The following is a 16020-nucleotide window of genomic DNA, read 5'->3' as shown; positions in this document are numbered from 1 at the left end:
TTACTGCAATTAGGAAGAAATGGACGGAATCGCCCTCCTCTCAATAATATACACCCCGTATAGGAACTTTCCACCTGAAATCCGCACCACCCCAGATTCCTGGGGTGATGCCTTTAAATCTTCAGCCAGTCAGATTTCGTCATTATGTTCGTCACTGCGTCATAGAACATTTATTTTATTTATCCTAGTCTATGTTACGACAGCCCTTCAAATAGACCTTAAAGATGCTAAAAGTAAACAAATGCTAGCTCGGAATGGATTTAACAGAATTTTCTGGCCGATTCATCACTAGTCGGATGATATATCGTTTTTGTCAATGATTTTGCTTATGTTTTTCTTCTGCTTCCCTTTTTCCTGTTGTACAATCAAATGGTAATAGATTCTTCCTTTCTACTGGATATTTCCTTATCTATCTATTTTTATAATAGTATGTATAAAAATTTAATTCGTTTTCATCCCGGAGAAGAATGCCTACTGCTACATATGGTACTTTAGCCGAACATATTCGCTGGTGAGTTTTATTCATTTCTTAGAATAATTAATTTCAGTTAATTATTTTGCTACATTGCACTGACGAGACGTCTTGTCTAGTGTGTTCTCTCCATTTTAACGGTTACTTCTGCTTCTTCCTACCTTTTCGCCTCTTTAACACATCCATGTAAAATCAGCACAATCAACTTCTTAAATATTAAACTGATTAAACTTCTTGTTCTCTGGCGCGGTTCTGCGGCGTTTTTTCTCAGGCACACAATAAAGCTATCATTCTGTGTTTTCTCTACTTCCTCTCTCCTCAAACTTCATAACTTCTCCTTTCTCACGTCTCATTCCTTCCTTTGTCTACTGTCCATTAGTAGTATTCAGTTCATAGACTGACCTGCTACCTAGTGCTGGTACCTACTCACAGGGTACCTTCATCAAATCTCTGTACAACTTATGTTTTACAGAATAGTTTCCATACTGTGGTCGATAACAGAAAAAATCCATAAATTTTATAAATCGATTTAATTACTTTCTAATCCCAAGGGTTGTTACTCAAAAACATACTTGAATTATTTCTCGAATTACATATTCCGAATTTTCTCAAAATCTGTGCGAGTTGAGCCGTGTTCGAAAAGTTGGAAAATTGTTCTCTTACCACAAGTTTTTTTTTTCCGAAACATGGCTCACGGAATCGACTCTATTTATTTCCAGCTTTTTAGAATTTTCTTTAGAAATACTTCCACTGTCTGCTTGCTAAATCCGTTCTTTGCCTTGTTTGTAAATTTCTAACAGGTCATAGCTCTTTTTTCCCAGCACTTTCTGTTTATATAGTCTTTATGAAATATTTTCACAATCATCATTGGTAGTGGTCAGAAAAGGAAGAAAGCAGGGACTTAAGAAAGCCGGTGAGATTTGGAAAAGTAAAGAAAAAATCGAAATGAGTAGAAATACGCCATTCAAGGTCGTTGATGAAATGAAATAGGGCGGAAAAACTAATGAATCATTCATACATGTATGAATCGCGCAAAGATGTTAAGCACCGGATTTGCCGTTCTATGGGACTCGTTATCTTTACAACATTAGCTTCTTTTTTCAATGAAAAAATGGTATGGATTGCGGAAATCGAGGGACAGATCTACCCCAGTAAGGGAAAGTGTATGTATGTACGGCGGATGTATATGTATCTAAGGGCAAGTGCACCCCATACAGTAATAGTGGGATTTCTCTGATATCACATTCCATCACATGACAAATCCGAGTAGAAGAGAAAAAAGTGAGATGATTGAATTCACAATTTATAGTTAATTTGAAAAATTCACTTTTCGTTAGCAGCTAGTAGCTAGTAGCTAGTGACGCAGTAACGGGCTACGCTAAGGGACCATTTAGGATGCGCAGGAATGCGCCACTATCCCCCTCCGAGGAAAGAAACACTCCCAGCAGTTCGTCTATTCAGCACTCGTCAATCACGCGACTTCGGCTCATTCGGCGCTGCTTGGCGTCAGTTTTTCGCTGCGCTTCCTTAATTAATTGCCTCGAACTCTCGATCAAGTCTCAACATCGACCATCAACAACATCATTAAGCTTGTCAGATAGCGTTTGATGTCCACTAACCGTCACTAGGATTTTCAACTCAAAAAGTCGACCAGAAGGAGTCAGCAGCCGAACACCGATGAATGGGCGTACGACGAAAAAGCGGCGGCAAGTAGCGGCCATTCCAAGCGACGACGACGTCGCAAACGAACTGGCTCATCGATGGGGTTGGTCGAGACCTTCACAGTCGGTCATTTATGAAGTGACGTGTGGAGGGAGAGTAACGGTAATGAGCACATTCAGCCAAGGTCAGCCGTATTCATCTGGAGGTGAAGTTTTGGGCAGAAAAACGAACGTTGTGGCGCAAATTGTCGCCTCAAAATTGCGAGTTGTGATATGTATGTGGGAACGAGGAACGACATACAGTGGTTTGCCTGCAGTAGGTTTCAAGCAGAGCAAGCACAGAACGATCGTTTTAGGAATGTCACAAGAAAACTTTACGACGTAGCCAATTCCCCTCTCCAAATCAGCCCGATTTTCAGGCCAACCATGAACAAGCACTACGATTTCAATAGATTAGAAGTAGTAGGAACACTGAAAATCCATGTATAACAGTTTCTTGTCTAATCGTGTTGCTACGGCATTTTAAGAGATTGGTGGAAAACATCGATGTCGATGCCACTCAGAATTTAAGGAAGAAATCACATTTCAGAGCACACATAGTAGATCACTCAGTTATCAAGACACTTTTCTTTTTCATTGTGAAAAATTTGTCTAACATTTTAGGTCTCAACATACATCACAACGAAAAAAGTCAACATTTAATGTTTTTCTATGCGAGATCCTCAAGCAACCCTCATGACCTCATAGATCTTCTACTTATTATATCTTACTTGCTTTATCATTTTTGGCATAAAATCTTCTCTAGCACTCACCATTTCCGAGCACCACTGCTCAAATTCACTTCCAAAATTGTGCAGAACGAGTAGCGTTAATTGCATACGGATTATCGTGCTAAGTAGTATCGTCATAAAAAAATAAATCACTCCCATCCACGCATAATTTTCACGATACAACCGTTCAGCAATTCTCAACAACAAGAATACTATGATTCCATCACAACATAGAAACATTTGGTGGGAAAAGAGAAAAATCTGCGCAAAACGTCAGCGAGATATTACAGAGTTCCAGCACGAAGTACATCAACAAATAATCCTACAGTAGACATAGTGTTGCAGAACTAGACCACTAGGGGGTTATACGTGTTTCCGCACACTCGAAATCAATGCACTTCACTATTTCTGAGAAAATGATCATATTTTCTCATTATGTATTCAGTATCTTTGCAGTAGCTAGTTTCTAGGAGAGTTTTTCTAAGATTCTAGGACTATAGAAAATTAGAAACTCTAGGAGCCTATACTTCCAGGTGCTAACAATAGTAGGTCCAAAGAAATTCACAAGTTTGTGAACTACAACGCACACCATTTTAGGATTGGTTAGGGGCGTCATAGACATTCCTTTCTTCAAGACTTTGCGGATTTTAAAGGATGTATTGGTTATCCCGCAGGAATTGCAACCTGAATCAAAATCCAATCCTCGAAAAAGTGCTTGAAAAGAGTTGGAAGAAGAAGCTGCTAAAAATATGCTAAAAGTGGCATACGCAAATAGGAAATATGTTGGTAAAAGAAGGAAGAAATAATCAGAAAAGGGGCTTTACCCCCTTTCTGTGGATCGGAGCTCAACAAAACAACACACGAGGAGTCAATCAAAGTTTTTCATTACTTTCTTAAAAGGGTTCGGAGACCACGAAAATGTTTGCACCCCCTATTAGGTTGAGGAATATTTCTGGAGGACACTTAGAATTCAGAAAAGATTTCTACCATACGAACGGTTTCCCACAACTTTTACGACACTCTAATAGTGTTCGGTTAACAATTTTTTTGCAAACAAAAGCAGAAAATTAGTCAATTATGCACTTGCTTGATCTACAGAAGCGACATTTGTCTCATAAAAAAACGGAAAGCAAAACTGAATTCTTCTGCAAATCTGTGCATGTATTGAAAATGACGTTCTAAAGAGGACAGATGTACTGGAAAAGCAAGCAATACCCTTGAAAGATCTTTGTGGGATTCGATGAGAGTGCAACAATAAAGTATCCATAGAGTCAACTACTGAGCCATGGCCGATGTAAAACGAGAAACTCGACGTGTCGAGGAAGCAATGACAATTCCAATGGAAATAGCTTACGAGACGTGATGTGGGCGTGCCATCAGAGGTACGACGCAGCGATCTCGTCCATCCCCACGTCTTCAACCACGTCCTCATCAAATCACTCGCCAACCCGTTAGCGAGCCTTATCACCATGTCCCAACAACTTCTTGTCCTCCTCGGAGCCTGTGTCCTCCAGCAGACCGGCCGCTTTGTTCGAAGTGCCGTCACTATCACACCTAACCCGACGGCCATGGGTCAGCCGATCAGCTGAGCGCACGTGACGAGAAAAACCAGACTCCTGACTCGGCTGGTTGTTTACGCAACTTTACAGTTATTTATTATCAGTGGCGTTGAGAGAATCAGACCAAGGGAAGCATGGGCAATGGGTAAGCTAAGTAAGTGCCTACGAAAGTCTGAAAACCGCGAAAATGAAATAAAAAGAGCTCTTTCATGACGTCCAAAAGAAGCTAACTAGAACATTGCGAACTAATTTGCCTCCTTGCTTCAAATACAGTAATACTGCAATGATTAAACATTGAGAAAACCTCTTGCAGCAACTCTTGTAGATAAATAAAAACGAACAAGCGAATAGTTGAACAAATAAAGAAATGAAATGAACAAAAATAAGGGCAGCATACGATGAGATGCCAGAAGAAGTTACGAGTGGTGGAAACGAGATTTTTTCGGTAGAGAATTTATTTCCTAGGTTATCAACAGTTCCTTTTAAAAAGATTGTCCTAAACTTCTCCGACTTGAATCTGACTTCTAGACACGAGTTTGATTGTTGATGTTTTATTTTCACCTATCTGAAAAAATTCAATAAATGGAATGCCACAGAATTCAACGAAAAAACGAAAGAGACAAAAATGACGAGGAGATTAACAACGATAGAGATTTACGAAAAAAATAATTGATTCTACTGCTTTGCAACGAGTTCAGACACAAATCGTGTATCTCAATATTTTCCAACGAGTAAAACGAGAGTTCAATAACACTTCTCGTAGAAACAGATATTCGTTACTAAATGTTATTGACTCAGGAATGAAAATAAAGCTGGCGGGGTTCCCCAAGACTTTTTTCGTCATTGCTATGAAAAAAGAAAAAAAAAACTCAGCTAGATTTATGACAAACACTTTCATAAACGTTGCTACAAAATTCGCTTCTCCTGCCTCCGTTCTGTGCTTGGGGAACTTTTAATATACGCACTTGGAATGTCATATGCACAGTAATGTAAAACTCATCTATACGAGACCTTCTGTAATTTCATGGGACCCCATAATTCACAGAAATGATAGCAACAAAAACAAACACAACAATGCTATGCACACCTTGATAACGTCGAGGTAGGCCAGATGAGTAGAACAGGCAAGAATTGCAAGTATGTCCGGCAGGAATTATCGCTCACGTCTGTAGCAGATCGAAAAACCCCTTAGTAGTTGTCGTTATTGCCTCACCTCGATGAACACGATTTCCTGGCACTGCTATCCAGATCGTTTCCGATGTTCGGGGCGCTGGAATATGAGAGGCATAAAATGATGGAAAATCCGAAAATGCTCGTTTGAGACTGTTATGACAGTTGGCGAGACATTTTTTGCATCAGTCATCCAGAAATTCTTGTGTTCACGTGCTGCTGATTAATTTCAAAAAACAATGACAAGTACAACACGCGACAGCTAGAAATTGAATTCTAACATTTATGTGCTGGCTATCAAAAGCTCTGACACTAGTAGCGCAGCAAAATGTTCTGTGTCATCTGCTTCACTTCTTTCTAATAATTTCTAAGAGCAGTTTCTGTGAAATGGTTGTTTCTTGAAGTGAGCTGGGGCTGATCGAATATGCAATGGAAAAAGGCACAACAACATAACGTTTCAGTTTCGCAACTTCTCGCTGCTCGTTCAGTGGTCCGCAACTGCAGACGCTGCGACATGGAAGATAAGAAAGAACGCTGAAAAAAAACTGGTATTACCGTGAACTGCTCACTACAAAACTATCTCGTTTACCACTTTCTTAAAAGCTTCAGTCCGTTGATTGTTGTGTGGAATGGAATAATCAATAAAATGTGAATTTTTCAAAAAAAATATTAAGTAAAAGATAAAGAAAGATAAGGGGAAGCGTGGAAAAAATGACTCGGAAAGATATAGAACGTGGCTGGACAACATCCATCAACTTGAACACTTATAAGCATTCGTAAAACCGGAAGTAATGCTACGGATAAGAGCTCTGTGAAAGGAGGACATAATACTACATAGTACAGTAACAACACTATGGATTCAGGTTCAGGATATCAATGGATGTGACGGGTCGCATCCAGCAGTTGAATAGGCCTTGCTTGAATGCTTGAAAAGCTGACGCGAATGTCAGTGTTCTCAGCATTCAGAAATGATTTATTTTTCGCCTTCTGTTCCGCACTTATTCTCTTTTCTTCTCATTTCTGATATTGCGGAAGCTCCTAAGACGCGAAAAAATAGGATTCTTCCCCTTGATCACCACCTTGCATAGTCGCACTGGTCTTCACGCGGGACACTTCAACTTCCAGCCTCGCTCATGTTCCTCTTTACGGTGGTACATCCCATAAAGCTCTAATAAACAAAATGAAGCTCTCATCGTCTAAATACGTAGGAGAGTTCCAACACAGTAAGCCATGAAACAAAAAAGTTGACGAGAACTTTAGCAGACTTAGAGCTAAAAGTTTTTATTTTTGGATAAAGCATGGATGAAGGTAAAACCACCAAATGAAATGATAAAGAAGGACATTTTTCATTTGGAACCTTATCGATTAGTTCTGTGTTTATTGCAGTTTATAGTTGATTTTTCACCTCTTCTCCATACTTTTTCATGACGGATAAGCCATATACCATGAAATTATGGATCATGCATCCACACAAATAATTATAAATCATGATTAGTTTCTAGCAAGTTTCCTCTCCGACGGCTTTCTGCGGCGCAGCGCCCACGGCTGCATCGACCTTATCGGCTTCAGACAGAAGACCGCTCAGTGGCAAGATGCTACTGCGATCGCGCATCACATTCGGCGGAAAAGGACACTAAACATAATAAGAACTACATGCACGAATGAAATCCCGAAAATAGCAGATCGATAGCTGCAAATATCTGTTTGTAGCTACCGAATACTCCGATAAGATTCGAGTCCGCCAAATAGTGGCTACTTCAAAGAATTCCCGATTTTTCACACGACTCAAATCTATCGCACATCGTGCGGTCACACCACACAGTTAGTGTCACAGCAGGGACAAACTAACAAGTAGCAGACGTCACATATACAAAAGTGCAGAACAGCATATGAACCGTAAAATCTAGCACAGCTAAGAAACAAATATTTGCTTGGATGCAAGTTTATGGGATGGAAATTATTGTTTACATGCTCTACTTGTAATTCTCGATAAGCATTATTTGAAGATGGAACGAAAATTCTGAAGAATGAAAGGCTCCAACTACGATTTTTTCGAGTAAAAAATTCAGCAAAAATTGCAGAACCAAATTGAAAAGAAAGAAAGGTGAACTAAATTTCTTCTTCTTTTTTACACTAAAGACATTAATTTATGAAGAGTGTTTTCTTGATTCTCGCAGGATCGTATCCGATAACTAAAATTTTTTGACCCTTAGGATTGAGAAAATATTTCCCTTGCATGTATAACCCTTGAAATCAATAAAAGAATTACACATATGAAGAAGGCAAATCATAGTAGGAGGTATATGTGATAGGCGTTGCTTTTTTCTCTTTTTTTTCAAGAATTTAAGACTGCTCCAGGGAAAGTTTCTCAATTCATTCACTTTGCTGCTTCTTCACGTCTTTTCTGTAGTCCATAAATTTAAGCTGCACTATGACCGAGACCGCGTCATCACGAGGTCATTGAAGATAAATGACGCGAATGTCGGAATCCGGTCGAAAAATCCAAGGATTCTTGACGGCTCATTTCTCGGATTTGCGTACAACGGAGGTCCTATAAATAGCTTTCGGATCGCAGCGCTCACAGTTTTGATGTGACCGCTCTTTTATGATTTTATTATAATTATTATTATTGGTGGCTTGATCTACGGCTCATTCACTGCGTCATTTAATTTACATAATCTTTTCTTGCACAACTATTGGCCTTTAGATTAATACTTTTATTTCATTCCCATAAAAGTACAATTTCAAAAAATTGTATCTTCCTCAAATTTGTGAATAATGGTGCTGCTGTTTTGTACATTGTAGTTCTTTTCGTTGAAAAAGAAATAAAAGCTAGGGTTTGAGGGACGATCTGTAGATGACTGAGTTTTGCCTAAGGATTCTTCAGAGCTTCTACTGTTTCTGGAAGATTTTTGCAGGGTAGACAAATAAATAAATGTACAAATGAATATACAAATATCACCGCACGAAGAAGCTACCTTGGATTTAGAAGTTCACAATGGTAAATTAATGTTTAAAGGGTAAATAAGTGAGCACAATGGTCTACGGTTATCTCAGGTCTTACCATGCAAGCTAATAGTGTTGGTAATCAAGAAACTAGGTCAACAGAGCAAGAATACTTCGAAACATAACGAAAACAACATAAACAAAGAAAAATAAAGCCCAAACAAGGGCAGAATTTGAAAAGATAAAGAAGTAAAATATTTCTGAATTTGTGCACAAAAGAATGCATATTTTTTCTTCTGTCCGAAAAAAGAATCACTTGAACAAGTAGTAAGTTTCTTTCCCTCTTTTGTCGCAGACCACATATCAGGTGGAGGCAGTAGGATTCCTACAGATAAGTATGTTCACGTTCCAGTGAAAAATAATTGTACTCGCAGCGACAACTGCTACTTTACTGGAAACAGAAAGATTTCTGAAAAGCTGTTGTTGCTGTGTTGGAAGGGGTTGCAGAACCTCTTGCAGTATCGAAAAAAGTGCTCCAGAGGAACTGTTATTTAGCCACTGCGCCCGCACATGTTTCAGACCACCTTATGTTGGATTCGTTAGTTACGAAAGTGGTTCGCTGGGAATAGCCAGTTAAATGAGCTTACAAAAACCTTTTACCTTCAGATTGACCAAAAAACAAGGCGAAGAAGCTCTCGTGGTTAATCTCACGTTCCCCACTCTGAAAACTCTACAAGCTTAGGATCTAAGAACGTGTCAAATAAAAAAAGCCACTAACATCCGTGGCTTTGTCTTTGATTTCTCTTTCCATTTTTACTCTTTTTTAATTTTGCAGCAAATAAAAAGTGGTTGTTGTCTTTTTTCACCTGAAATTAGTTTAGTTTGAGGCAAAAAAGAGGATCGTCATTTTTCTCGAAAACAGTAAAGATCTCCGTTTTCCGTCAGCTACATCAAGTCCCCTACAGGGGTGGCCTGTCGGACCAGAGTCGTGCGTTCGGTTGTGGGTGGAGAGGGAGTCCAGGAGGATCAGCCTCTGGATGGGGGATACATGCGGTGGGAATACATATCCGGTCGTTCTAGCACTCAGTGGAAATGTCTCTACAGCGAACTGCTGGGGCCCGCAGAGGACACTGCACCGAGTTCGCGTCAGAAACTAATCTGAACGCTATTAAACAGGAAAAATAAGAAAGAAGAAGAAGAAGTGCTCGGTGGTTACTTCCATTTTCGTATCTGTGTTTTAGGTCTCAATGCTGAGCCCAGGACTCTTTACCAGTCTTGGTTGTGAAAGATCTGACTCTCGGATTTTATTCTAATTGTTTCAAAATCAATCTTATATTGTAACACATTGGCTGCGAGATTCACACTCTCCAAAAATGGGACCAAGTGAAATAATTTTTACTTCAGTGCAAATGGAAAAGTAATTATTGACATTTCTCCGCATTTGCAGAAATGTGAGAGTTTCCGTTTCAAATCACTTGCTCCGTTTCTTCGCGGAGCACTAAAGTGCTTACTGTCCGATAAGCAGAGTGATCCTCATGTCTTCCTTCTTTTGGTTTCATTTCTTTGGGAGTTGAGGATTTCATCTTCTGTTCCATCTGTGTCGTCGCTGCAACAAGCACTCTTTTCTCCCGTTTCGTCCATTTTTACTTTGTTCGCTTCAAGTGTTGTAGACGCATTTTCGTACGGTATTGGACTCTTCTATGAGACGGCATCCTCACGCTTCAACAGAAAATGTTTGCCAACTAAACAAGAAAATTAGACGAGGTTCGTCATTCAACTGAGACAGTTTGTCGAGTAGTCATTTGGTCGTAGTTTCCATGGATACTATCATTCCACCCCCACCCATTCACATAAAATTTAAAAATTGAAATTTTTAATTTTAAATCAGCAGGCAATGGATTTGCCACTGTTCTCAGAGGACCAGCATTAGCGCTGTAAGCGTACTCGGAAATTTTGCAAGAAACCTCAGTACAACGACCAGTGTGCAGAAAGAGATAGCGGTTGAAAAAAGTTGAAGGGTTGAAAAAATTAAGAATTCTGATGATCACGTAGAAAAATTTTGTCCTCATTTTATTTTTTAATTCTAGCATCTGAACTCATAGGGATTTATTCTAGCACCAAGAAGCGACTTCGTATCAATGTAAACCAACTTCCATTCAGCATGAGTTGATCAACTAGTTTGAAAAGGATCTAGTCACTTGGAAAAGATTTCAAAGAGGATTCTTCTTCTTGGATCAACATAGCAGTTCCAAACTAGTGAGTTCCGACTACGCATTGTCTTTCAACTCCGTAGTCCTCGCCTGATAGATTCGGTTGAATCCCTCATCCGAGCTGAAAAACATCCACAACCATGCGGCTCGAGATCCAGGTAATGGTAGTTTCTTGAGCGTGGATCTACTTTTGTTGGCCACAACATCTTCGAGAACATCTTTCAAAGATCTGACTGGACATTGAAGAAATCGAATGACTGATTACTGCCTTGCGGCAACGCGATGCTCTGCCCGGCACCAGTCGCAATTATTTTGACAACATCACACACAACAACTGATATTTTTATGGATTTCCTATAATAAACAGAGAACGTGTGTTTACGGGGTCAGATGCAATGGAAAGGATGACTTCGGTGGCAAAATAAAATGTGTGACAGGATGGGGATGAGTTCTGGGACTTCTAAAACGTTCGCAAAGACCAGTAGAACCGCAAGGATTGGATTCACAAATATTTGGAAAGTATCAGATTTGACTTCCTTCTCTTCATTGTTCTTCACATGCTACATTACATTTCATAACAACTCCCAGCGGGCAATTTAGAGGTCAACGAAGATGCCGATGCCCTGGCAACCACGCGCGATATCTCGCATTTAATCAGACGCTGTTCCGTCCATCTCGGTGCCGTCCATTAGTGATTCTTATCCTTAACTTTCTCCACTTATTAGTGATGGTCTTCTGCCGAACTCTACCTTCGCAACTGCCCAAATAATTTAAGAGTTTTTTTCTGGGGAAATCGAATTTTTTGAACTAATCTGAGCGACAAAAAGAATTTTAGAGAATTTATTATGCTCCGTAGAATTTTCTCGTTTTCCTTAAATCTCTCTTCAAACACTCAGAAAGAATGTCGAAAGCAAAACAGTTTTGGCAGTTTCTTTTTCAGATGAGTACCAGCTAAAGTTTCTGTCCGCCACGTTGGATCAACCGTAAAAAATTTCATCGTAAAATATTTTTCGTCCGCATCCTGCCTTTGTTTTTAAGAATACACTGTATTTCAAACATTTCCAAAACTGTTGTTATGAAGATCACGAGAGAATATTTTCTTCTACCACGCCTCCGCCCTTAACCTCTCTACTCCACTTTCAGTCGACAATATCCACAGTGAAGTGGTATCTGCAAAACTCCTGTTCTCCGTTCCTATCTCTCGAGATTCCCCGTGAATTGAAGCGGTTAATCGACGACGCGAACTTTCACTACTCACCGATGTTCGGCGCTGAGTTTCACCTGCACATCACATTCTTCTCCAACACACACAGCCACACACTTTACGCATTAAGTCTTATATCCTGTCCATTGTTTGCTGTCATTTCGATTCGCCGTTTTCAGCTCCTCTCAGTCGGTTTTTCTGTCGCATCGCCGGCACGACAGGAGCATGTTGCATTGGCGAAGTCAAAAAAGCGGCGCTGACCCCGTTACCCACCCCATCCCATCCCTTATCTTCCACTCTACCCCGTCGGTTGCTTGGAGGCTCTCAGCTGTGCTGCTTTGACCACGGGACTGTTACCTGTTGAGCTCAGCTTTCCCGTTGTTAGTTCACCTCACAGTGGTGAGCGTCAAGGGGATTTAGCGACGCCCTAGTATGTAGGTTAGCAATTGATAAGTTTTCTTATGTATTCGTGCAGATTCCCGAAGTGACGTTTCAGATTTTCCTTGCTTTTTATTCTGAACTAGACTTTTTAGTTTATCCACGCATTGACTGGAAAGTACTTAGGATCGCAGGAAGCGGAAATTTGACAATGAATCAAATTGATGTGAAATGGTGTGAAATTTGATTCATTTTCACTACCTAAACTATGACTGTTATTTTTTTGGGCTGAGAAAAAAACGCTCCCCTTCATCTTAAATCTTAAAGCGCTACAATATCACATTTTCTCTTCCGTTACAGAGCTCAACCACAGGTGGCCAAAGCGGTCACCCACACGTAAAGAACAGAATCCTCTGAGGAGATTTTATTAGCTGTTCAAACTTTTACTATGCAAACTAGACAGGTTTGGCTGCAGATCCTCACTTGAAGGTTCGAAATCGCCCAGAGACCAACCAAACTTTTTGTACCTTCGTGCCCGACAAAGTGGTACCAGTTTCATCTCGGAAGGTAAAGCACTGACATGACATGACAGTTCAACCCCTGCAAGTCAGTATAGGCTGCACTCAAGTTCATGAACCTCGGAGGATTGGGAATTCCAGACGCATTATTTTCTTTATTCTTTCTTATCATCATAGAGCGAATCTAATTAATTCTGTGTTTTTGTTTTGCTCGAGATTCTAAAACCAAGTCAATAACGCGTCTACTCTAAACCTCTTGCTCTTAGGCTTTGACATTAATCTGTCCTCATTGCACAGATAAACTGAGGGTAAATTACAGCATATGTGTACGTAAACCTCCAATAATAGTAAAGGTGCTTAACAGCTCGGAGCGAAGATAAGAAGTCGTGATGTACATTATGAGACAAATAGCAAGGAATTCTAGAAATTCACAGAATTTTTGTGAGCGAGAAGTAAACCAGAAACTCTGTTTTTCTAACTTTTCCCTTTAATTCTTCTCTCCAGCTTCACAAATGAAAAGCGTACTTTCCTCGAATTCCTTCCATTTCGGGCACATTTCGAACTAATGAAACACTAATGCAAACCGTTTACGTATGAGTTCCTTTCCCCTTTTTGCACCGCAGATGATAATTTGATTAAGGTCATCGCAAAATGGTGTACGTCCAGAAGATAGGAGCTCTATCGTATGAGCCCCGCAAATGGTCCAGAAAAAAGTGATCGAGCGACCCATTAGATCACTTTGATGGGCTCGTCTCGCTACATATATCTACTCCAACTTTTTTCGGGAAATATTTTTGTTATACAATTGGAACATTACAATAGTTTCTATCCGTTTAGGAACTTAGAAGATAGATCCGGAATTCTTTCGAGTCAGAAATTCAGCCTGAAGGTCTCTGAACTTTGCTGCTTATGTATGATAAAAGTTTAGATCCAGAAAATCAGTAGCACTTGCTACAAGAACAGAATGAAACTCAACTAGAAGTAGCTGTACTTTTATTCAATAATATGTCAACGATAACTATAATACAAATATTATAGCAGCAGAAAAACCAACGCTTAGTTCAAACTGAGCATTTCCTTAAGGTTTACATCAAGAAAATCTGCGTTCCTATGCACTCGTTCAATTCAGTTGAAAAGTGAGGTTTGGGAAAAATTCACATTTCAATCTTTGGCTGATATAAAACATCTGATTCCTAAACTCTTTAAAGCCAAGAAAATAAAAAGGAGAATGCACCAAGACCATACATATCTGTGGCAGAATATTCGGTGAATTTCTCACTCTATCATCATCATCGTCATCTCAAAAAAAAAATTCGACACTGCAGTTTTTTTCTAAAACCATCTGTACATTCGTACAAAAATCTAATGGCGTTCTGGAATTTTGGTGAACTGAAACATTCAAATAGTCGGTGTAGCTTATATTTTGTCAAAGCCTTCTCCTCCAATTCACGCACATTATGATAATGATAGCAGTTCATGATTAGTAAAATTCTACATAAATGGCAAAATGAAATTATCATATCGCACCTAGACCGATTTACACTTACAGAATCCTTTTTATCCGCTTCTTCTGAAAAGAAAGCGAGTTCTTGCAGTGAATTTTTAACGAGATTTTCTTGCGCCGGATTCCTGTAGAAGGCCAGTTTCCTGGTATGCTGGTTCGATGGCGAAATTAAGGCTCTCGTTTCCTTAAGATTTTTTGCTGACGAGAAAATTAGCGTTGCAGAGGTGGAGTCAGTCTGCTTCGCTTTCAAATACATCGCATTGCAGGTACCTAGCGAAACAATTTTGGTCAACTGTATTTCACCTTCAGATTACAAGAAAATGTTCACTAGGTCCATTTTTGCACACACCTCAACGGTCTTACGGGGAATTCGATTTGCGGCAGCATTAAATCCAGCATACACGTCCAGCCAACGCCTTATGTCAACTAGTCTTAGTATCCAGTTGCGAGGACGAGTTGTTCGCGACTTACTGATTACTTTTAATCCCAATCGTCTCGACTCGTTCTTGCGAACGTGTTTTTCTGCGCTGCGCGCGAATTTAGGTTAGGAGTATCATGCGCGAAGGAGATCTTTCATGTAGCTTCGTTCTCGCTGGATAGTTCTCTTCTCGGCTGAAATGCTCAGCTGAACGCTCGATCCAGAGAACATCCCTCCGTTGAGAATTTTAGTTAGAAATTTATTTCCCAATCCTTCATTTATTAATATTAAGACAAAATAAATAAACAAAAGTGCGTGTTAAAAAAACAGTTAGAATCATGAGTACATTTATGAGAAATGTAGCATCGTTTGATATCAGACAAAGAATGCTCAAGAACCTAACAACTTTCTCTTTAAAAGCAAAAACCTTTGCAAAAAAAAGGATGCAAAAAAATCCAGAATATTCCGCCATTCTAGGATTAGTTAAACCTAAGATTGGCAAATATGGATAAGTGCAGCAATCCTGTGCTGCTTTGGACACTAAAATTTCAACTAATAAGAAAAAAAGCGATGGTTTTTCTGTAAGGGTAAATTTCTGGTGCACTGCTGGAAATCCTAGAACAAGGTCAGAGTTTTCACATGAAATCGTGAAACCCTTGTTCCCTGATTTTATTTTTTAGGACCGCACATTGAGTCCTACACGTTATGTTTACGTACACTTTATATATGTTATATCTTCTACATATATCATAGACTTGCCTATCTTACCTACTTACTTACACATTTATCCGAACTTCTCTCCTCCTTACAAGTTGTTTGCAAAAGTCTAACTTTGAGAAAAAATATGCAGATTCTTTGTGATTCGGATTTCATTATCTGATCCGCTAGCTGCACATTTTTCCTTGCATTATGCGTTTCATGCACGCACGCTTATACTATCGTTTCCGCATGAACCTTCTTGTTCTGGAGAAGCAGCGATTCTCGGCAGACACCAGACCCGATTTTAGCTGACCCTCCTCTCGAAGCCGAAGCGAAATCGAAACATCTACAGTCCCACGGTTTTCGCTGTGAGAAACCCGATGAGTGATGCGTTCGTACTTTTTCCGATTTCTAGACGTCAATGAAGGGACGAGGAGGTCACCTTTTATATCTCGACATCCTTTGCGTCCTGATTTCTCCTCATTTCAGATGTTCGGCTGTCAGATGGGAG

The 16020-nt window shown here is 39.7% G+C and overlaps 1 protein-coding gene across 1 annotated transcript; it reads left to right on the top strand.

Annotated features, from left to right (window-relative positions):
- Window positions 1-2149: 2149 nt before the first annotated feature.
- RB195_001747 (uncharacterized protein) lies at window positions 2150-2518 on the top strand (the record flags this gene model as incomplete). The annotated part of the gene is made up of 1 exon (XM_064198674.1): window positions 2150-2518. One exon carries the CDS (start codon window positions 2150-2152, stop codon window positions 2516-2518), a length of 369 nt encoding a protein of 122 aa, XP_064054555.1.
- Window positions 2519-16020: the final 13502 nt, after the last annotated feature.

This window comes from Necator americanus, chromosome IV (assembly GCF_031761385.1).
Source record: "Necator americanus strain Aroian chromosome IV, whole genome shotgun sequence".
NCBI lineage: Eukaryota > Metazoa > Nematoda > Chromadorea > Rhabditida > Ancylostomatidae > Necator > Necator americanus.
Note: the sequence above shows the minus strand (reverse complement) of the source record. Positions and strands in the feature narration are given on the sequence as shown.